This window comes from Carassius auratus, chromosome 34 (assembly GCF_003368295.1).
Source record: "Carassius auratus strain Wakin chromosome 34, ASM336829v1, whole genome shotgun sequence".
NCBI lineage: Eukaryota > Metazoa > Chordata > Actinopteri > Cypriniformes > Cyprinidae > Carassius > Carassius auratus.
The window spans coordinates 12,001,832-12,026,522 of record NC_039276.1 but is presented as its reverse complement, the minus strand read 5'-3'; the positions used below and the strand labels follow the sequence as shown (position 1 = coordinate 12,026,522).

Sequence of the window (24,691 nt, the reverse complement as noted above, 5' to 3'; positions counted from 1 at the left end):
GCACACGTAAATATGTCTCTTTATGATTATAATGTTAACTAAAAAGCAGCATGGTACTTTGACTGTAGACTAGAACATGATGGACTTAAGTTAAATTGTTTATTTGTGAGAAAGGGAAGACAAGTTATATAGTGGTGTGTTGCACCATTTCAAAAGCACTGTATACAGTCTCACATAAAAATGTGGTATCACAGTATGATTTTCACATTGAATCCAAGAGCTAAAATAAGCACGTACATGAAATATATTCAGACAGCTCATACTTTCTCATTTTTTTTAAAGATTTAAAATCCTATCCCGTCTAGATGTGTAAGGGGCATGTCTGAGTTGCAGCAGATGTCCAGGAAACAAGTTTCCACTGGGGGCGTAAATCTCTTCCCCTTCTGAGCCCATTAGAGAGCGCAGGGTCTTGTTCCGTTATCAAGATTTTGTCATAGAACTCAAAGCCACCCTTAGCATAATCACTTGACAGACATGCTGCACGGTGGTCAGATAGCTCAAAGAATCAGACTCCTAAACCCCTGGCAACCACATTAACACCAGCCCTGAAGATGATGGACCCAGCCTGGAGCCCAAAGATCTGCCCATGCCAGACATGTTGGAGCCACTGCAGCGTGCAGGGAGTTTTTGAGAGCAACACCTGAATCGGTGTCCCAATCCGGCTATTAAAGAGAATAGTGCGGTTGGTGATGTCCGATGGATCATCAGCGGTGTTGTTGAAGTTGGCTGGGATGCCTATCTGCACTCCAGAGGGAAGCCATGGAACACCTGCTCCTATCAGGTGAAAGCTGAAGACAGCGAATGCATTGAAGTTTTCAGGGAAGCTGACAGCAGAATCTTTCAGCACCTCTTGAAAGACGTTCTCAAGCTTCTCTGACAGACTTCCAGGTTCTCCTTTGTGCCAGGCCTGCTACAATTTTCTGTATGCATTATCTGGGTAAACGTGATAAAAAAAAAATGTTGGCAGAAGCTACCCCTCCACAGCCAACTAGGAGCAGTGTCTGATACTTCTGAATAAACACAGTCTTAGAAAAGGTGAAGCCATCTCTTCTCTCTTGCTTTTGACCACCTGACCAAACTATCAACAAAAATGATATAATATTAATCATAAATTATATCATCTTTATATCAAATGTTATCCAATCTTATAATTAAACAACCATGCGAATATAAATATTTTTTCAACAACTATAGAAACTACCATAAAGTAGTTTATAAATGCATTTTGATTTAAATAATACGCTATAAATTTTAATCACTTCATGTCTCGCAAGCTCTTCTTTACATTTTCGAACTAGGCCCTAAACACATTTCTTCAAAGTCTTTGGTGAAAATATACCCTAAAAAAATACGAAATCTTATTCTCTTACTTGCTACTTTAAGCTCATTCAAAGGACAGGTCGCTGACTATATGATGTCTATGACGCTGACTGTCATGGAAACACCGCAAGAACACGATTTGCGGTCTGCATAGAAATAGAATAAGGATTAGCATCAAAATAAAAGTGCATAGTTATTACCACTAAAATGGACTACATGTCTAAAAAAATTGAACTCTTCATTTTGTTTTTGTAAATAAGTGGCTAACTGCGTCCTTTATTGGCTATTTGTATTTCACTCAAGAATATTTTTACATTAGGCTATTATTTGAGCCACCGAGCGCCTCCTAGAGGAATTTTTTTTACTCGTAGAAAACAGAGAGCCATTCTTTTCCTCTGCAGTAAACTTGATCTGTTTCTACAAAGCACACTTTTAAAACAGGCACTAGTTACACGAATACATTTCACAGTTATGTCATGAGAAACCATACACGTTTTATTATTATTATTTTTTTTTCAGTTGTTCAACTTTTGAAATGTGACAAATGCCAAACCTTACGCCTTTCTAATTTAAAAAAAAGTTACAATTGCATCTGTCAAATGTCGCCCTCTTAAGATAAACAGAAAAAAAGTTATTTTTTATTGTCCTTTCAAATGTTTTTTTTTTATTCTTCTCTCCATTCATCATCTCAATCATACAGTATTAAACTTAGCTGCCGCTTTAAAAGTGATGAGGAGGCTTCATACAGAGGAATAGTCCATTTGCTCTTGTGGGGAAGATTCTTCAGTTTATGTGACGATGTACGGGTTTTGAAGAAGACGGAGTTTTAGGAAAAGTTGTGGGAGCATATTCACGCTTATTTGTATCAGATGTGTAATGCTGCAAGTTAAAACACAATAAAAGAATTATGAAATGTGGCCAAAGAAACGCATCCACCCCGTCGAAACCATTCTATTTATAGCATCATCAGTTGCGCTGTGAAGATTGTTACACTGTAATTTCATAAGGGCGGATGAAATTGTCTTAATTTTTCATTTAAACTGAAGAGAAGTCGCTGTGTTTACTAAGAGCCTGTTGATTATTCTGATCTCAGATATAGCCTACAGGGATGTCGAGGAGGACTCGGGATTTTTGCACACTTGGTAAATCAGCTAACACATCACTGGTAAGTTTCCTGCCAGAGTTTGATGATGGTCTTTGATGATCATTGTCATTTATCAGTAGCCTACTCAGAATCAAAATCATGTGTAATTTCAGATATAAACCTTTTGTGGATGTCGGTTTATACCATTCGGATTGAGTTTGCCATTTTTTTTAAACATCATAAGTGTATTAAACGAGATAAACATAACTGAACTGACTGATCCAACGGAATACGTCATTACGCCGCGTTGAAAGTGACGTCATCGTCGATGAAGAGAAGGGCGCAGGAAACTTCTGAGTAACAGCGTTTTTAAAGAGAAAACTAAATACAGCTTTACAGCTGGCTGGAAATGATATAATGAAACTATTTAGAAAATAAATGATACCATTTGTAATAACATTAGATAAGTTAAATGGTCTGTCTCCAACCCATTTTTAATACTTTAAACAAAACTATAAACAGTGCTGTTCTGTGTTAGCATAAAGGGCAATTAGAGCATCTAAAATGTTTATAATTATGAAAGGCATATGTGAAATAATGCTTTATTAAATCAAAGTTGGCGAATAAAAAGTCATAATTATTAGATAGTAAACCATAATGACATAGAAAATCTAAATTGACTAACTCATAATTGTGATAAAAATTATTGACAAAAACTTTTCATTCCAATGTCTTCTTTTTATGTCTTAATTCTGACTTTTTAGATTTATCTGAATGTGAAAAAAAGACCAAAACTTGGTTAAAACTTATTTTCTCAATTTTGTTTATTGTTATAATAGTAAAGTTATAATTCACAGTGATAAGTTCATTGCACTTTATCAACCATTTTGAATGTACTGAATTTGAATTAATTTAACACTTAAAGAAAAAAAAGTCATAAAGAACAACATGAGGGAATAAATTACCATTTTCATTTTTGAAAAAAAAAGCAACCGTACAAGACCAGAGATCTTAAGAGGACAGTTTGAGCTCTTTCTCATGGGTGTGTCTGTTTGAGAGGTGTCTCATAGTTCCCTTATGAAAGCAAGAACACTGAAATATCAAGGTCTGGTGGAATTAGGAAGGAAGTTTAGCCTACTCCTTCCTCACATTGTGGGCCGCAGGAAGGGGTGGCCGTCACCCACTGACAGACTTTTCCCCCTGAATAGTGCACATTAACCTCCTCACGGGCCGGGCAAACACCTCTTTTTAACCTAACGGAGTTCTTTCATACCCTTCACTCTGCTAGAGTTGTCTTTTTAGGTAAGAAAATTTATTTATTTATGCTCTGGGTGTGTTCACTGTGTGTGTGTGCGTCACACACTTGAAGTGGTTAAATGCAGAGCATAATTTCTTATTAGAGTAATAGAGAAATTTCTAATTTGCGTATGGGACATCATACTTGGCCACACGTCACATCACTTATTCGTCACTTCTTCTTAAATCAATCAACTTTTAGGTTCATATGGTTATTTCACCATAAGTCTATACATGCTAACATGGGGCACTTACTTAAGAATCTTGCTAAATAGTCTTACACAGCCAGTCGATGTTCTCTTGTTATTTGTTGTATATTGTTTGTTTTTTTGCAATAAAATTAAATATAAGTGCTAGTGCATTATTTATTTATTGCTTTCTTAAAAAAGTGAGGTATCTTGACAAGGAATGAAAACATGAATGTTTCACATATGTGGTGCAAATGTACTTTACGGTACATTTAAGATATTTAATGTTCTGTACTAGAATCAAGGATATATATATATATATATATATATATATATATATATATATATATATATATATATATATATATATATATATATATATATATAATATATATATTTAGTATTTAAAAGACATTTGTAATGCAAAAATATATAATTTAAAGTAAAAAAAAAATGAATATCATCAATATTTTGACTAGGGTTGCACAATTATGACAAAAATCATAATTATCGATTATTGCTTTGAAATTTTAATTGCAATTATTAATAACGATTATCTCAATTTACACTGAATTATGTTTGCATCACTGTTTGATGCAACTGCATGCCATCATTTTATATGAAAATAAACCAGCTGAAAACACTCTAACCGGAAACCTTTTAGTGCTTTTCTATAATATTAAGGCTCAACTATCAACTATACATGGGACTGTTTTCTTCTTTAAATTATAAATATATATAAATAATTAGGGGTGCTCCGATCATGATCGGTCGATCGTTAATGCGCATCTCGTCAGTAAAGCCGGTTCTCTAATCAGCGGTTAATTCCATCAGGTGCGTGATTTCACACAGAGCAGCTGTTACTACACAGAGCCGTTGTTAACTGAGAAGATGCGCCAATAAACGCTGAAAATGAAGTGGATTTGCGCATCTTCTCTATTAACAACGGCTCAGTGTAGTAACAGCTGCTCTATGTGAAATCACGCACCTGATGGAATTAACCGCTGATTAAATAACCGGCTTTACTGACGAGATGCGCATAACGATCGGCCGATCACGATCGGAGCACCCCTATAAATAATGGACTTTGTGATAATAGTGGACTTTGAACGATTAATTTCTGCCTGAAATGATTACATAATTGTGGCATCCATTAGAAATTCGATTAATTGTGCAGCCCTAATTTTGACATCTTATTCTCATTGTTACATTCACCTAGAAACGTCACGGAGCTTTATTAAATTGAATTCTTTCTTCTTTTTTTTTTACTTTAAAAATATAAAATAATAATCAATAAAATCGAAATTGGAAGTTTCAAGGATTGTGTTGTGTAAAGAACCACACTACCCGCGTCTAGGCCATATCCTTTATTCCCAAACCATAGATAACCTCATTTGAACTTTTCATCTGAACTTTTAGCTTCTTTATTTCATTTATAACATGATAATCTCTCATATCTGTCCTCTACTTAATGTTTAAGCCTAAATAACGATCAGGGATAACAGTCTCCTCTCCCTCCTCAGGTGTAGCTGTTATCATGGCCACCAGTGCGGTTCCTAGCGACAACCTCCCAACATACAAACTGGTGGTCGTGGGAGATGGAGGCGTGGGAAAGAGTGCTCTTACCATCCAGTTTTTCCAAAAGATTTTTGTGCCTGATTATGATCCTACCATTGAAGACTCCTACTTGAAGCACACAGAGATAGATGGCCAGTGGGCTATTTTGGATGGTATGTGCCAATATCTCATTATGTGTAGCATTTCTCATTATTATGCTGTATGTAATATTCATACTTCTAGTGGTCCCATGCTGTTATGTGTATTTGCAGCCTTATCAGTAGGCCTATATCAAGCCTCAATGAGATCATGGCTCTTGGAAAATTCAGCTAAAACCTACTTCAATTGGTAGCATTTTTAAATGGTTTATATTTGGCTGAAGTCAGTCCAAGCTGAGGAAAAAGCAAAATAAGAAATAATCTAAAATATATAAAATATACTGTACATGACAATGTTTCATTCTGCTTTCTAAAGACTAGTTAGTTTATGTAAAAAAATACTCTGATGGAGGTCAAATATTCAAATATTTTTCAGGTAATATTTGAATATCTTTATTTTTCTTTGTATAATATGACCACAGTATATAACCTGGCCATTACCTTTGCTCTTTGCAGTTTTAGACACAGCAGGTCAAGAGGAGTTCAGTGCCATGCGAGAGCAGTACATGAGGACTGGTGACGGTTTCCTCATCGTGTTCTCTGTGACGGACAAGGCCAGTTTTGAACACGTCGATCGGTTTCACCAGCTCATCCTACGAGTGAAAGACCGGTTCGAAATCATGTGTCCTTCATACACAACTCAAGTCTACAACACATTTTTGACACCTCAAAACATTCCTTCTTTTTTGAAAAAATGAATAATAATAATAATGCTGCACTTCTTTTGTGTCTCCACCAGGGAATCTTTCCCGATGGTTTTGGTGGCCAACAAAGTGGACCTAGTGCATCTGAGGAAAGTGACAAATGAACAGGGCTGTGAGATGGCTGCCAAACACAACGTGAGTCCGACTCAGATCAGAGCACTGCTTTATGCAGGACTGACAACAGTGGGTTTAACTGTCAGTGAGCCCACAATTAGAGTGTCTGTGTCTGGGTTTGTGTGTTTGTGTTGACTGACAGTGGTTAAAGGGTTAGTGCACCCAAAAAATAAAACTTCTGTCATGATATACTCACCCTCATGCCATTTCAAATCAGTATGACTTTCGTCCGTGTAAAGGCGGGCGTACACGGTGCGAATTCGGATGGTCGGAAGATCGTATGATCGAGTTTATCTGAAAATCGTACGGACGAGATGATATACGACACGATTTTACAACCTGCGAAATCCAGAAGCAATCGCACGAAGTTGATAGACGCGTTCGACTTGAAGCACCGCTGCACGCGTAGAAGGATCACTTTATGACATCAAAGTACCACGAGAGCGATAAGAGAGCACACATATCCAATGCATTTGAATCGCTCTCGCGGTACTTTGATGTCATACAGGTGATCATTCTGTGCAGGGCTGCTTCAAGTGGAACGCGCCTAATATAACTGCTCTCCCTCTCTCATAACTGCATATAAAATACTGATACGAGCCGTGACTGTTTCCTACACGTACAGGTTATTTTTCAGCAATAGGAAACCGGGACGTTTGGTCACCCTGTGTGTGTGTGTGTGTGTGTGTTCTTGTATATGGTTTATAAATATCTGAAATAGGTATTACAATGTAAACATGGTTTGTGACAATTCCTGTGCCCTCGTAAACCAAATGGCTTAAAAAAAATACTATAGGCATACAGTGTTTAATAGAAATTTTAAACATGCATTTTCCGTGATGGATAGAGGTATGGGGATATACATTATAGAATACCGTTCCGTTTATGGAGAGTCCCTGTAAACTACATATGTGTGTGTGAGAGAGAGAGCGAGAGAGAACTAAAAAGGCATTGGAACACGTTGCTAGAAACATCATACAGCGCTCGCTGTTCCTGTCAGACTTCAGCGAGTTTATCCTCCTGGTCAATAGTCCACATTCGCCCGTAGCGCTGCCGTCTTCGTCTTTCTTCTTCTGTGGTTTTCCTAGTTCGTGATTGGTCAACTTCAGAAAGATCAACAAATCGGCTCGTTCTACCGCACAAATGGCATGAATTCAAACCGATAGCTCACAAACTTTTTAGACATGTTTAAAAATGATCGGGAGGTCGGGAAGTGCTCGTAAGCCACTCTGCTCGGCTCGTAATTCATCGCAAATGATATGAGCCGCGACCATACGAGAATACGCGATTTCAACACGATTGAAAAAAATCGCATGCGAATTCGTACAACGGCAAAAATCGCACCATGTACACCCGCCTTAAGAGGGGGTGAATTTCAGCCTCTACTACTACTAATTCTATAATGCTTTTTGTTTGTTATTTTTGAGCATCCATCCCCATGCAGAAACACATAAACATAAATGTGAGGTCTGTCAGATTTGATGGTGAGCATGATTTCACCGAGTACAACATGTTCCTGGATCAACATCCTTGCTGTTTTTTTCAGTCAACCAATCAGAATTGAGATATAACTTTTCAGGAAATATCTGTTTTAGGCTTCAAATCCGGGTTAGGTGCTTCTACACCCTTTTAAATCAGCTATCATTTCCCACTGATTTTAGGAATAAATTATGGGTAGGGTTAGGTTTAGGGGTAGGGACTGGGTTAAGTCTAAATTTTTGGACAATAATGTTTATCCAGGAACATGTCTTACAAAATCACGGCGTCACAGATTTTATATGCGTTATGATCGCACGGCTGCATTTATTTGATCATAATACCGAAAAGCAGTAATACTATAAAATATTATTACAATTTAAAATAATTTTCAGCAGTATTTGATCCGTTCAATGCATCCTTGCCAAAAGTATTAATTTCTTTTGAAAAAATAAAATCTTACTTTTTAACTATAGTGTTTATTTTTGTAATTAATCTGATCTTGTATACGGAATAAATCATTACATTTATTAAAAGATTTGAATATTTACAGTACTTAAAATCCTACTTTGCTATGTAAGATTTAAAACTTAAAGTTTTAAAAGTGGTTAAGGAACTTCTGCACTTTTTAAAGGCAGAAGGAAATTGTATGAGTGACTTCCTTGCAGTAATTTCGATTTCTTAACCATTTCTTCAGATTACTTACATTGAAACAAGTGCCAAGGATCCTCCGATGAATGTGGACAGAGCCTTTCATGAACTAGTCCGAGTTATCAGGTAAATGAAACTCATGATCTCACACATGGGTTTGTCTTTTCAAAATGATGTACTAGGTTGATATGCTTGTAAAATATAAAATGGTATCATCTACCTCTGCCTACCCAGATTGTTGGACTCACTTTAACATTTGAATCCATTATTTTTATACTGACGTATTTCAGTCAGTTATTTTGATATTGACACAGGAATGATCTTTGCATTTCTAGACAGCAAGTTCCAGAGTGGAGTCTGAAAAAGAAGAAAAAGACAAAGTGGCGTGGAGACAGATCCGTGAGTTCTTCTCGCAAGCTTCACTGTCTGATTTTGTGACTACCTCTTTTGTCGAAATCATCAGCGTTTGGCAACATGAGCTGCCAGAGAGGACTGAGTAGAGATCTGCACTAATCAGAGGACCACAGACTTTATCAAAAGAGCTGGCATGAAGTCAGACGATCTCTTCCTGTCTCAGGGAAGCATATTCAGTGAGTCCAGGGATCACTGCTGCCAGACCGAGGAGAAGCGATCAGTACTACGCGTCCGAAGTGAAGCACTGCCCGAAACAACAAAAATCAGAGCTAATCAGAATATGATGGATGTTTAATATACTATGTGAGGCTACATTTTTGACCAGTAAGATTGTAATATGGGTGGAGCTACCCAGAAAGATGCATCAAAACCTAAACCATACACCTACTGTACATCAAAATTGTGTGCAGCTTCCAAAAGTTCATGTAATTATGTGGATGATTGTTTTGCAGAGCTTATGAAGGCATATTGTCATTTAACCTTCCAGAAAGACTCCCTTCCTGTAGCTACATTGGAACTTCTTTAGAGAAACTTAAGTGTCATAGAGTGTTTGATACACAATCGAAATGGCCTCTACTGTTAAGCACAAAAAGTACTGATATGATTGAAGGGCCAATTGCACTAGCAAGACTTTTTGCACTTTCAGTATTTACTCATAAAAGGCTTTAACTCGTGTTTAAGGCTCATGTTCTGAATTTTGTTGCACACTTACAGATGTTCTGTCTATCAGTGAAATATGTCCTGAGAAATCACGTGTACAGTGATAGTTCTGTGAAGAAAAAAAAAAGATTGAACCATTTACAAACACTTAGCTTTTTTTATCATTTTGCACTTTCAGATTTGCTGACATTGTTTTTGAAGGAAGTTTTTTTTATCAATAAAGCATGCGACTAAATTAAGCAAAATAGTTAAAACATATACATTACTGTTCAAAAGTTTGGGGTCAGCAAGATAAAAAAAAAAGGAATTAATACTTTTATTAAGCAAGGATACTTTATTTCACCATTAAATATATTAAAAGTGACAGTAAAGACATTTATATGTGCTGTTCTTTTAAACTTTATATATTTTTTATAATAATATTGTTTTTTATATATAAATTATTAAATATATCCTGAAAAAAATGTGATTTTTCCACACAACTAAGCAGCACAATCATTTTCAGCACTGATAATAAGAAGAAATGTTCCTTGAGCACCAAATCAGAATGATTTCTGTAGGATCATCATGTGACACTGAAGACTGGAGTAATGATACTGAAAATTCTGCTCTGCCATCATATAGCAGGTAAAAATTACACTCTAAAATATATAATAACAGAAAACAGTTATTATATATTGTAAAAATATTTCTGTTTTTGATCAAACAAATGCAACTTTGGCAAACATGAGACAACGTGCAATATGTTGCATTGAGTGTGACTGAAGGTTGCCAAGAGAGAAGAGCATAATTCTGCTGGATAGATGGGTTATATTTTATGCTTGAATAATCAACAGTTTGTCAAACCTCCTGTGTCTCAGTGTCCTCTACACTGAAAAAAAAAAAATGTTTCATTCATCCAATTAAAAAAATGTAGGGTAATGATTCACATCTATATTTTTTCAGTCTATGTTGAACCGATTGATGTGTCTGTGCCAGTCTGATAAATAATCAATTTCTTAGCCACTGGTTCCTCTAACTGTTCTTAAAGGACATGCCTGTAAAAGCTGATCCCGTCTGCCACTAAAAGCACGATGGGACCCTAAGCCAAATGACGCTGTAATGTTTTTAAAGTACAGCTTTGGAACCATATAAAACCTTGCTGTTGAATTGGGATTTATATTGTTATAGTTTGTTAACATCAGGTCTTACAATGTATTAGATTTTCTCAGTTTGGTTTAAATAAAGTTCACATAAAAGCAAAATCACAGTAACCTAACAATACATTCCTTTTTGAACCCTTAAAAGTATTAGTTTTTTCTTTAGTTGGTGAATGACATTAAACACTTCATACTTAGAGCCCTGCTATTAGTGATAAACCATTGTAGTAGTTCACTTCTGTTCACGAGATCAGAGTTTCTTATCAATCTAGTTCCGTGTTATTATGTTATATGATATAATAGATCTGGACAAGGTTTGTTGAGCAGTAATCACTGGTTATATGTTAACATTTTTTTTAATTTAGAAAAACATGCAGGTTTGATATTGCTGTGCAACAAATGCTTTGTTTGCTCTTTTTTTTTTTCACCCTGATAAGATTTTCAACATGCGTGTCATTATGAAAAAAGCATGAACATGCCAAGTTTGCTTGGGTGAGAAAGTTACGGATATAACTGTCTGCACTGAATGTAACACTGGATATAACACACCTGGAAACACTCTTGCCTACACCAGCAGATGGCAATAAAACACAGACATTTGCTGAAGCTGATATTGGATTCACTTATGAACTTTCTAGTATTCTACACTTTTAGCATCCCAGTTTTATCTACAATTATAGTGTAATATGCTTCATGTCTTTTGCTATGGATTGCAGATTTAATATTCATGAAAGGTAATAAAAAATTCTGCCTATTCAATACATGTAGAAGGAAAACTTGAGAATTTTGAAGTTACAGTGAATAAATTTTGTATCTTATCTGTTTCCCTCCCAAAATGATGAGGTTTCAAAGCAACTTTTCTAGTTCTTCATTTAACACAGTTCCTTTGAGGATTCACGCTGTTCTCTGAGCCTGGCTCTAACATCCATCATCAAATTCTGAGTGTCAGCAAAAAAAAAAAAAAAAAAAATGGAATAAAATGTTGAATTTTAAAGAGCTCAGTATTTGATTTGTGCTTAAATGAAGCTCTTAAATAATAACTTGATTCTGCCTCGGCCTGTGCAATCGCCAGCTGCTGCTAGTTGGAAAATGGTTCAAATATAATTGGTTTGATGCTCATGTTGCAAAGCCATTAATGGTGTGCTGTGAGTGGCAATCGGCTGGACATGTGATCTCAAAGTCAGGCCCCTTGGTGAACTGCTCCATGCAAAATAAAACATCTTTTAAAGGGATAGTTCACCCACAAATGAAAATCCTGTCATCATTTAACAAAAGCATACACATAAACACACACACATACACACAATATTTTGAAAATTGTTGGTAACCAAACAGTTGACACTAATTGACTTCCTTAATATTAAGAAAAGAAAAGAAACTATGAAGTCATTGGCTACAGTCAACTGTTTGGTTACCAACATTCTTTGAAATATATTTTGTGCTCAACAGAAGAATCAGGTTTTGAATGACAGTTAGGTTAGGGTTAATGTAAAGATTAAATAAGAAAACTGCATTTAGAAGACCATCTGTACTAGTAAGAGATAGTGGTAGTGGAGAGTGGATGTGACTTTAGAAGACCCCTGTGATAGGGAACTAATAGCTCAGAAAAAAAGGGAAAAACTCCTCAAAAAAAAAAAGTAGCATGCATTAATATCTTATTGCATCCGTTTTTAATCACATGGCTTAAAACTCCAGACATTTACACATGCTTACAGGAAGGTCAGGTTCACCTCCTACTGTTACACACTGTAAAAAAAAACTGTAATTTTACGGAATTTTACTGTTTTATTTTACAGTTTTTTCCACGTAATTTTGAAATACAGTTTAAAATTGTAAAATTACAGAAAGAGACTGTAAATTTACATATCTTATGTAAAATCACATGAAAAACATGTCAATGTGCATAACGTCCCAAAAATATTTTTGAAGATTTATTTCACATAATGCGCTATATTTATATGTAGTATGTGCAGTATGTGTGTGTGTGTGTACGTGTGTGTGTGGCATTAATAATATAATGCCATATTTTTTAATAGATTAAAAATATAAATAACAACTGTACAAAAGTTAACGTTCATTATTATTATTATTATTATTATTACTATTGATATAATATGTTGTATATGTAGCCTACATTGCGTGTTTGCATAAAAGAGCAGGTTAATCCTTTTTTGAACAGGTTTGTTGAAAAATCCTTCTCGAAAGAATCGTATTTCCAAAGTACTGTCAACTGACCACATCTTCTTCCGCTTGTCAAAATAGTTCTGCTCAGTTTGGTGTTTTATTACGGATTTATTCTCATAGTACCGTTTCATAATTTGATATAATAATATAATAATATGCTGATATTAAAATAAAAAAAAAAAAAAAATGTAATATTCGAACTGAAGGAATTCCCGCCCTAGCGCAAGGACACATTCTCCTCCAAGCACGCAGTGGAGCTGCTGCGCGCGCAGAAGGAATAACTCGACCTTCAGTTTCACGGTCAATCTTCAATCTGAGGCGAAAATAAGCAGGTAAAGTTCATGTTTTCTCATTTTGGTCATTACTAAATGCTATTTCTACTATATATGAGTTCTAAAATTTAGAATGTTTACCTTTTTGAATCGTTAAACCAGTATTTCAAACTTCGGCGCTGACCAGTGCCGTTAGTCGTTAAGTGTGGGTAACGTTAACTTCTAATGTTATTTTGTCCCTGAGGGAAAAACAGGCTTACTTTAAGGAAAGTCGTTAGCTGGTTGTCTACGATACTGTTATTAAATATTATTATCATTTGTGGTTTAAGAACTCATAAATTTAACAGTTAGCTCAGTTAATGTTAAGTTCGAATATGTAGATGTTGCCAACTTTACCGAACTTCGACGCATAATGCAGTGTTTTTAATCAGTTTTGATATACATAATAGTAGGCGTCGTCTAAAAGCAAAAAAAAAAAAAAAAAAAATCATATTTTTCGAGGCGAGATTGGATGAAAATTCTGAATTTAGAAACAGACTCATTAGGACCAGCGCTTAAAGTGACGCGCGATTTGAAACGTTATGTTCGTCTGCATTTCTCCCTCTTCAAGCACTGGTTATTACGCTTGTATAATGAAATTCACTTAACTACTTTAATTTGTCTGCATGTTTTACTCTTTTACTTCCAGATATAGTCTTATTGAGGGTCTGAAATATCGTTACAGTCAGTATTTAATCACTTTTTAATAAATTATTTCTGTTGGTTACCCTTTATATCTGTCTATCGGTTAAGCAAATATTTAAAATATTAAAAGTGTTTCAAAAAGCTGGTGAAACCATTGACCAGTTAAAATTGTGAATGAAAAAACAATGTCTGCAGTGTGTCATCTGAGAATTCATATAACCTTGTAATCTTGTAATCTACGCCTAGGGAAAAAAGTTTCACAACTTCTGTTTTAATCACCCTTCTATAATTAAAGACTGTTATAGCTTATAGGGATTATTGATAGACTCACTGATAGGGATGAACAGGTGGCGCAGATAAGGTTCAGAACCATAGATATAAAACATTTATCAATATATTTCTTTGTATTTTTGTAGATTTCCTTAAAATTTCACATTTACATGCTTTTTTTCTCCTTACAGATAAGTTCAGTGAGTGCTAAAACCATGGTCAACATGAAAGGGTGAGTTGCAAAATGCAAAGATGTTCACATATTACACTTGTAATAGTTGTGGTGTTTATGGTTTATGAACTTTATGTTTTCTGTTCACCCAGTCATAGTTAACGACCACATCACCATCTTCTGCAACGCTCTGATGTTTGCTTCATACAACTGCTTGAACATTTCATACCCAGGAAACCAAGGAGAAACGCAAGAGATTGTGCAAAGGTAAAAACACACACTCATACACTCACTCTCACACATATCACACTCACACGTGTGTTCTCACACACACTCACACTTTTTCAACACACACTGAATTACGCATCCTTACATACACTCACTCTAACACACACACTCTCACACACAGTCACACACGCACCCACACACAGTCACACATGCCTACTCACACACACAGACACTCACATACACGCAGTCACACACACACATCCTCACACTCACATACACATTCTCTCACATGCATTCTCACACACACACTCAATGTCACATATGCATCCTCACACTCTCACATATACACACGGTCACACACACATCCTCAAACTGACACACTCTCACATACACACACTCACAAATGCATCTTCACACTCGCACACTCACGTCCACATTTGCACACATGCATCCTCACACACACACACACACACACACACACACTCACTCTCTCAAATGCATCCTCACACTTACATACTCTCAGATACACACACTCTCAGAAACGTTTCCTCACTCATACACACACTCTCACACGCATCATCACACACACAGTTACACAGTTTCACATACTCTAACAAATGCATCCTTACACTCACACACTCTCACACACGCATCCTCACACACACTCTCACACACATTCTAATACAAACATCCACACACTCTAACATAGACAGTTACACATGCAACCTCACACACATTCTCTCTCTCACACACACACACTCTCACACGCATCTTCACACACAGTTATACACTTTCACATATTCTTACAAATGCATCCTTACACTCACACACTCTCACACACGCATCCTCTCACACACACTTCCTTATACAAACATCCAAACATTCTCACATAGACAGTCACACACACTCTCACACACACTAACATACTCTCACACGCATCCCCACACAACCTTCTAGGGCTGCATAATTAATCACATGCGTTTTTCAGGCGTGTCTCGTCATTAAAGTCGGTCCTGTGATTAGTAGTAAATATCCATCACCTGTTTTCAAATTAAGCAACATTTAATAAACAGAGCTGTAGTTCACTGACAAGCTATGCAGTATCCTGTTCATAATCTAATGCGATTCATCTGCAAATGCATCTGACAACTGCATGTGGTTAATTGTGCAGCCCTACATGCATCCTCACACTCTCATCCTCACACAACACACTCTCTTACATTGTCACAACCTTCTTAGTCTGCCTCACACACAACTACCTCTCACATACTTCTTCACAACATCCACCACAAGCATGCCCTTTACAAGTTCTTATTGTTCTGCTTTTATTTTAAATATATTCACAGCATATGGTACAGTCCATGTTTTATTACTAAATATGTTTTTTTTACTCAACAGATTCCTTTTTAAGATGAACCCCGAGAAGGGATCGAAAGTGGAGAAGACCACATCGAGAAAGAAATCAGCAGTCAGTCCAAAGGTTCTTTCACTGATTAACAAGATTGCGGACTTTGAAAGGATGGAGTAAAACTTGGAGTGTCAGATCTTCCTACATTGCCTAGCAGAAATTCTTGACAGTGTCAAAGACTTAAAATACTTGCTGATTATTTGCTTTCATGGTTGATTTTTTTTTTTTTTAATGCATCATCTGTTGTCAAGATGAATTAATCTGTTCACAGGTGGTTCAGTTTTAAGGACAAATTAATTCTTATTTTTTATTTGTTTACCAATTTGCTATATTGTTGCAGTTTTGAACAATTCTTTTGTGTGTTGTTGCAGTTATTAAATATATATATATATATATATATATATATTATATACTGTTGCAGTTATGAAAAAAAACTGAATTGTATGTGGTTGCAGTTGTGATCTAATTTAAACTTTTGGGCTTATTTTTTTATTGGAATATTGTTGCAGTTTAGCTATAATCTCTATACTGGTATATTGTTGCAGTTTTGTACAAAGAATATTAGTAAATTGCAGTCCTGAACAAACTATTTGTATATTCTTGCAGATTGGTCAATAAATTATTAAAACACATTTTTGCACTTACGGCTGATTATTTGAATTAAAGCAGTGTTCAAACTTTATGATAATTTAATGGTTTTTTTCTTATTAACTTTCCACAATATTTATGTAAAACATCTTATCAAACATTAAAAGCTGAAGAAAATACAGAAAATATGTAAAATTACAGCAAAAAACTGTATTTTTGAATTACGGAAAATTACTGTTACTTAATGTGCACGTTATTTAACGGTAATTTTCCGGCACCCCAGCTGCCGGAATTTTACCGTTTTTTTACGGGATTTTTTTTTACAGTGCAGTAGAGATGTTGTGAGAGCACTCACACAAACATTACAATCTACAGGCTTTCAGAAGCAGTTCCAGAATGGATGCTTCTGTCGCATTTTTCCTCCATTTGTATGGATCTTTAGGATTTTTTGAAACCTTCACATTTTGTTACCATCTCACCATGATATCTGTTCAGTTCATAACTGAGAATGCTATGAATGGACACAAGTGTGTCTTCCCAGTAATGTTCTTCAAAGCTATCTACAGTACACTTTAGACTGCACACATTTCTTTACTGTTCTTGTTGAGCTGCTGACATTTAACTCTTATCAATAACAAGACCATATGTTGAACATTTGAATATTTAGAAGTCTTTCTGAATAAAACAAAGCCACACAAGTCCGGTTCACAGCAGTTAGCCAGTCCTAGCAGTTACCTAATTGTTAATTCACTGCGAGTATTGCAAGAATTTCCCCCATTAAAATTCTACTGAGAATACTGAGAAGTTTAGTCATGCCACAAGGTAATCTCAAGTTATGATGTAAAATAAATAAATACATCAATTTATTTATTAATAAAAAATTAACAACATTTCTTTAAACTGAGAGAGGTGGCCAAATTAGTGACATTTTGGCAAATGTACCATTTAACACTCTTCACTGCAACAGCTGGAGTCCCAGTGAAAAACACCTTTATGAGCTGGTTCTTTGTAGTGAATGAAAAACAACAGTGCAGCCAATAAAGTCAGATTCCCCAGCAAAATACTCTTCTGAGCCATCTCTCTGTAGTGAATCAAAAACATACAGTGCCACCTGTGAACTCTGACTCCTGAGCAAAACACTTTTATTAGCCGCTTCTTTTTTAGGAAATCACAAACACTTATGATTCAAGTGGAGCAGTTCCTCAGTTATTCTCAGGGAGACACATTACTGCCGTCATTCATTTTTGTGATGTCCGACTTCAGGAAAGTTCTACTTTAATCCAAATCAGTGTGATTACCTGGTTGCTCATGCAACCATTAAAATATTTCACAGTATGAGTGAAAAAGAAATTAAAGTATGAATTGTTTCTACAATTTATCATTTTTACCAATATACTTGAAATGAGTTCAGCATTTGGCAAAGAATAGCATTTCTGCTTTTTGAAAATTCAAAAGCAAAATTAAGAGCAAACGGCATTATTAAATTCCTCACCTCACCGTGTTTCTCAAGAATAAAGCACCTCTGATGTCCACAAGCAATGCCTGATATTTGAAAAAAAAAAAAGAGGTCATGACATATATTTTCACTTACCCTCATGTCAGTCCTTCATTATTTTACAATAGAAAAAACGAAAAAGACAATAGACAAAATTGTACAACCAGAAAAAAAAAAAAAAAAACGGTTCTTAAGGTGAACTCGATAATAAAAAAAAAATAACACTAATTGAAACATAAGAGATTGAATGAGAGGTGCTGCACTGATGAGCTATCACTGTTCCATACTCTTCTGGCACCAGTGTTCCATTAGCTATTTTGTGATTCATATTTAAAAGCACTTGCAGCTGATGTGCCATAAGACTGACAAAAGGCATAATTGGCACGTGCAACAAAAGCTGTGCAGATGCCAGCACTTTGAGAACATGGTCAAATTTACCTCAATCATGCTTGAAAGCCACTTGAATGCGGCTAAAACACCCTGATAGTGTTGATTAAATATTAGACCAGAGTTAAACAAATCTTACATAACATAGTGTACTATAGCTACATCCTAATTAGATATAGTACACTCAAAAGACATGCTTTGCATTATGGGAAATTATTACTTTGTAAGTATTAACAGTTAAATTGAACAGAATTAATTGAACATGCACTGCTTACCATGTTCCTATCTAACTGAGTCCAAAGAGAATTGTCACAAACTCCTCCTACAGCTGTAAGAAATTGTATGCAATGTTATATGACATGTGGAACAACACAGAAGTGTTTTTAACACTCAATAATTAAAGACAAGTCACAGGTGTGGAAAGACGGGAAATAACCGAGGCCATTTGGAATAGCATACTACACTGTGTATTTTATGGTAATCTTCTGTGTTTACTAGAATAACCAGATGACCTTCTATGTTTGATAAATTAGATGGATTCCTGTAACTCATTGCACTAGCAACACCAAGGTCATGGGTTTGACTCAGGGAATGCATGAACTGACTGTCAGGTGGTTCGAGTGGAGATAAAGGAATCTTTTAATAAACATAAACCACATTGACCATAGAAATCAATTCAAGACAAAGAAGAAACAGAAACTGAGGGCTTATAAAGGAAGTCAAACTAAGGAGCAAATGAGATGATTCATATTACACAGGTGGAAACTAATGCATGAGGATTAACTGATAAGAACAGGAAATTAACCAAAATGAGGACAGATGGGAGCTAAAAAGAAACCAAAATGTGACACTGACAAAAATGCTTTAAATACAAGCTTCTACCAAATGCATCAATGTAAACTGAATGGAATACTACTGTATATCCACTATTTTGTCTGACAGAAGAAAGTTTACACATACAAGGAATTAGTTTTAGTGACAGAAGCTCCACAATGCTACAGAATGATGGTGACACGACAGGACAAAGATAATGATAAAGAATATAGAAATATACAAAACAGACAAAACACAATACACATATATATAGACATAGAGTCATGGGTTTAGTTGGTTTTATGGGCTTTCTTAAAATCAGAGAGATTAAGTTATATCAGGAAACAGATTCAAATTTTTTCACCGGTATAACTGGCATCACGTGCCACATCGGTGCTCATTGATTACTCTAGGCAATGTCTCCAGCTGTGTTAAGGCTTTAAGTGGCACAGTCGACATTGCTGGTTAAGCTGGATTGCCTCAACAGGAGACTGCATTACAGACAGGATCTGCTGAAGAACTTCATGCCTTCCAGCTGTGACTCTCTAATGTGACAGTGTGTTGTACAAACGCCGACGAAGCTCTGAGATGCCCACCTGAGATATCAGCCAGTTTTTGCTGAGGAGAGAGATTCGAAAATGAACAACTAACTTGCCAATTGCAACTCCGTAGAAGCACACTCTGCAAACATTTTCATGTGTAATGCTTTATTGTTTCTGGGGGAAAATACATAAATACACTGGCAGTTGCAGGAGGGAGATGATGGATAACAAGGGCACTTGGCACATCGGACACATCACTTTGTCTGATTTGAGGGAGAAACATTGCTTTTCTCCTACTTGGCATTCTGTGCATTGCCAAGCTCCCAAACAACATCATTACTATAGCGCTGTGCCGCAAACAGCATTAATACAGTGTCTGTCAAGGAAACTGTGAGTATGCTAAAAACATAAAAACCATGTGTTCCTGAAGTCCCTGGTGGAAAAATATCTGCCTTCTGCTCCATCAGCATGTTAACAGTATCACCCTGTATTATTATAGGCTGGAACAACTGGTCACACAGAGATAATTGCTGCAGTTGTTTTCAATCTTCATGCATATTCAAGCATATTTTGACACTTTTTTTTCTTGACATACATGATTCTTGACACCCTTTTAAACATTAATTAATGGGGGAAAAATGTTACATGTTACAGAAATTATTAGTTGAGAAAAACTAGCCTTATTATAGCTAGAGTGTTGTGGATGGTTTTCAGGACATTGTGTTATATGTGGTTCGTATTAAAGTCCCTTTTAACGAAAGTCTGTTTTCCCTGCCGTCATATTTATAATACTTCCTGAAGTCTCAAAAACTGCTTGCCACACTTAATTAAATTACATATTTCAAATAAGCAACAAAATCTGAACATTTTACTTGTGTGGGAAGGATATTAGACAATACTTTTCATTAGTTTCAAAAATGCTTGTGGACTGTAACAGTATCTTATGACTTAAATTTCTTTTCTTGGAAGTAGAAACATAGATGATTTCATAAGAGAAGGCATTTGCAAGACAATTTTTACTGTAGACTATTATTTGCCATGCTTTCTGGGAAAACAAACAAACAATTATACATTGGCTTAATGTTATATTACTGAAATGATTTTTGAAAGTATACATTAATGAACATCTCTGTGTACACGGTACATAGCCCTTTGATTATTGTGAAGGGCTTCCTGTGGAGATGGTTATGTCTGCCAAAAGCTCCATCTGAATCCATTCATTAGTAATTGTTGGCCACATTCTTGTTTACTTTGCAGGTATGTGATTTGTCAGGATTGCACTGCTTAATGTAAAATGAATCAAACTAAAAGAAGGGCCCAGTTCACAAGTGATTGTTTCCATTTGAAAGCCTTTCAAACATTTAAACATAATTGAACTTGTGTACTCTTGAGTAGAAACAATCACTGTTGTATAACAAGCAATGATTGTTAAATCGCAGTGGTATTGTGTCTGACACACTTTGCATACATATGACCACCAGCAAAAACATATAAAATTTATTTCATTTTTGTCAAAAATCTGAAATATTCCAAATAGAGTATTATTGTCATTGGCAACACAATGGAAACATGAGCATTTCAATCTGTGAAGCATTGTGTCAGCTGATGATGCAAGGTTATTAACAAAACATACCAACTTATTGCCGAATAAGTAGCTTACAAAATGTGTTTTGCTTCCTCCAGTTTACATCACAAGAGTGGCTTCAAGGCATGAAGCATTTTTGCTCTGTTTGACTTCTCTGCATATATGCTGTTACCGTGAGCATACTTTGTCACACAATTGATCAATATTATCCCACTGTTAAGGCAGTGGGAATTCAGAAAGCATTCATCCCCACACCTACAGCAGGAGGTTCACAAAGTCAGTGCAAATCCTTAGAGAGTAAAGTTTAACCCAGGAGAATCAGACCTGACAAGCTGTCAGAGGTTTCTTGAAAACTTGGAGACATTTCCTGAGCAGTTTTTGATATGATGTTATTATTGGGCAATAAAAAATATTTGGCCTAGACTAACAGTACTTCATATTACACGCATATTACTTTGTCCCACATACAGTAGATATGGTTTGTTTTACTTGTAGAAGTGAATCTAAAACCCATTTCTTTGTGAGTAATCTTTTGTTGTTCCTCATTTGCCTTTGTCTTTTCGGAGAAAAATGTAATGAATGAAAGTAAATTAAATCTTATATTTCTTATGTATGTGAGATATGCCAGAATCTTGGGACATTTGTAGCATTGCTGCAGTTTTTCTACAGTGTTTCTCTGGTTCTGTTATCAAATTCATTTGCATTTTCTCCATGTGTGCCAGGCAGATTGAGAATTAGGAGTGATTTGGAACGGAGCAGTTTGACGGCTGTTATGGAGATGAATTACAGAAAATATGAGTGGTGCTTGCCTAAAATTCACCCCCATGATGCCATGATGCTACGGATGATAGCCAGGGGTTGCTTACATATTTTCTTTGCATTTTATAAATGGTACCTGAGGCATACTGATATTTCAGTCCCCAAATATGGCTATAGTCCCTCTGTCAATGTGAGTCTATAGGATTTTTGATATTGGAAGTCTGATCACTCAGATCTCCTCAACAAGTTGCAGGATTTGAGGTATCATGCCTTATAGGCTGGCTTTCTGCGAAGCCCCTTGGAACATTCTAGCAGAAGAATCAAATCTATAAATGCCTAAAATCTGAAGTGTCTGGAAAAACACTGAAATAGTTGCAGCACATAATATACAATACTTTATTAAATGAAAAATAAACATTTGAATTTGAAAGGAAACTCATCTGCATCTTAGATGGCCTGAGGGGAAATAAATGTTCAGAAATCTAACATTTATAATTTTTCACATAAACTGTTCCTTTAAAACAGCTGTGGACAAGCATACAGAACGTTACGTTTCTTCAAAGTGGGTGTTGGAACTAATTCCAGTGTACATTCCAGTTTATGAAATCTGTTTAAAAGTACACTTTATATACATAATGATTTTCAGCATTTGGCAAGAAAAAAAAGCCTGTGACCTTTATCAAATGCACATGGTGGTCCAATTAAAAATGTGACACTGGACCACAAACCCAGTCTTAAGTCACTGGGGTATATTTTTATCTAAAAAGAGCCAAAGATACATTCTGTGGATCAAAATGATAGATTTTTCTTTTATGCCAAAAATCATTAAAACATTAAGTAAAGATCATGTTCCATGAAGATATTTTGTAATTTCTTCCTGTAAATATATTAAAACTTAATTTTTGGTTAGTAATATGCATTGCTAAGAACTTAATTTGGACAACTTTAAAGGCGATTTTTTCAGTATTTAGATTTTCTTCCAGATTAGTTGTCTCTTGGCCAAATAATGTCATATACTAACAAACCATACATCAATGGAAAGCTTATTTATTCAGTTTCTTGTGATGTATAAATCAAAATTTTGTGATGCAGGGTCACAAATGACATTACCACATAACTGGGGTCAAGAGGGCTTGATATATCATAGCATCAGTCCACTGACAGCAATGGCACACATTTTTGATGTGTACCTAAAGTCTAGGTCTGGCAGAGGTGTATACATTTAAGTGTTTGAGATCAGAATGCACATTTGTATACACTGACTACAATAATCTTTCCATGCACTAATATGCTTTTTTCCCCACACATCTCTAAGTAGACAATTTTGAAACACAGCCTCTCAGACAATCAATCAGAAGTTTAACATAAACATGATGGGTCTCCATTCATTGTGTCATACTTTATAGCTGTTGTGTGTGAATCATTTCCTTTTAAAAGAGCATGTCTCCACTTACAAGGCAATTACTTGGTTTGTTCACACCACTGTTATTCTATAAACTATAATAAAATAAAATAAATTTAGACTGAGGTCTCTATCACTGTTCAGCCTATCAGTTTTTAGCCTCACATATTTGGCTTACATAATTATTCAAAATTGATTTACATTTCACACTTACTTAATAACCTCACAATGTCTTCCATATGTGATGTTTGCTTGCACAAGATTCTTGACATTTTAAACATATCCTACTATTTAAGTTATCCAATATATTTCATATCTGAAAGTTGAGCAGGATAGTGATGGATAGTGTATAATATGTTAATTTTCTGGAGATCATGGAAGATAGGGGGTCTTGAAAAACGTTCTTCTATTTTTGAAAGACATTGGTAGTCCACAAACAGATGACAAGAAACAGTATTAAACACAACTCACTATTTTTACTACAAAAATGGCATTGAATAGTGTGTACATGTCACTTTGTCTTAAGGACAAATTTAAGGATCCATCTCAACTAATGCTGTAAATTATAGGGAATCCTGTGAGTTAGAATATAATTATAATACATAAGGTTAAAATAAATAACTAGTAATAATTATTCTAAATCAATTCATTCAAAATCCATTTATTTTTAGATATAACAATCAACACACATGAAATGGTATAAACATTTAAATTAATTAAGTCAGTTTTTATATCAACTTTTTAATGACACAATCATGTTTCTACCCCAATAAATTGCTGAAATTGAATATTTAAACAGTGGCTGTCATTTAAAAAAAAAATACTGTTTTCATAACTGTTTTATTCAAACATTAAATATAACATCACTAGCAGGTTAAAGTAAAAAAAATATTTAATATGCAATATATTCAGCAAAATACACTTTTTTTCTTTTTTGTTTGATGAGCTTTAGACATGGAATATATGAATCAATGGGCCTTTCATGCAGCTACAGGAATGTAGCTATATGTGAATGTAGACCCAAAATGTAAAACCGAAAGTACACAAAAAAAATATCAAATATAAAGTACATGAAAATGTATTGTCTCCCAAAAGAAAGAATCGACTCTGAACAGCCTAAACGAGTCATCAGTAATTCAAA

The 24,691-nt window shown here is 35.3% G+C and overlaps 1 protein-coding gene and 1 pseudogene across 2 annotated transcripts; one reads left to right on the top strand and one right to left on the bottom strand.

Annotated features, from left to right (window-relative positions):
* Positions 1-68: 68 nt before the first annotated feature.
* LOC113053817 (transmembrane protein 177-like) lies at positions 69-2,727 on the bottom strand (annotated as a pseudogene).
* On the top strand, positions 2,283-9,637 carry LOC113053213 (ras-related protein M-Ras-like). 2 transcript variants are annotated; one of them, XM_026218053.1, is made up of 6 exons: positions 2,283-2,485; positions 5,412-5,618; positions 6,060-6,213; positions 6,343-6,442; positions 8,595-8,674; positions 8,884-9,637. In XM_026218053.1, exons 2-6 carry the CDS (start codon positions 5,426-5,428, stop codon positions 8,984-8,986), a joined length of 630 nt encoding a protein of 209 aa, XP_026073838.1. In that variant the 5' UTR covers positions 2,283-2,485; positions 5,412-5,425; the 3' UTR covers positions 8,987-9,637. The 2 variants fall into 2 exon arrangements, with proteins under 2 accessions (XP_026073838.1, XP_026073839.1); XM_026218054.1 differs by lacking the exon at positions 2,283-2,485 and adding an exon at positions 3,420-3,706.
* Positions 9,638-24,691: the final 15,054 nt, after the last annotated feature.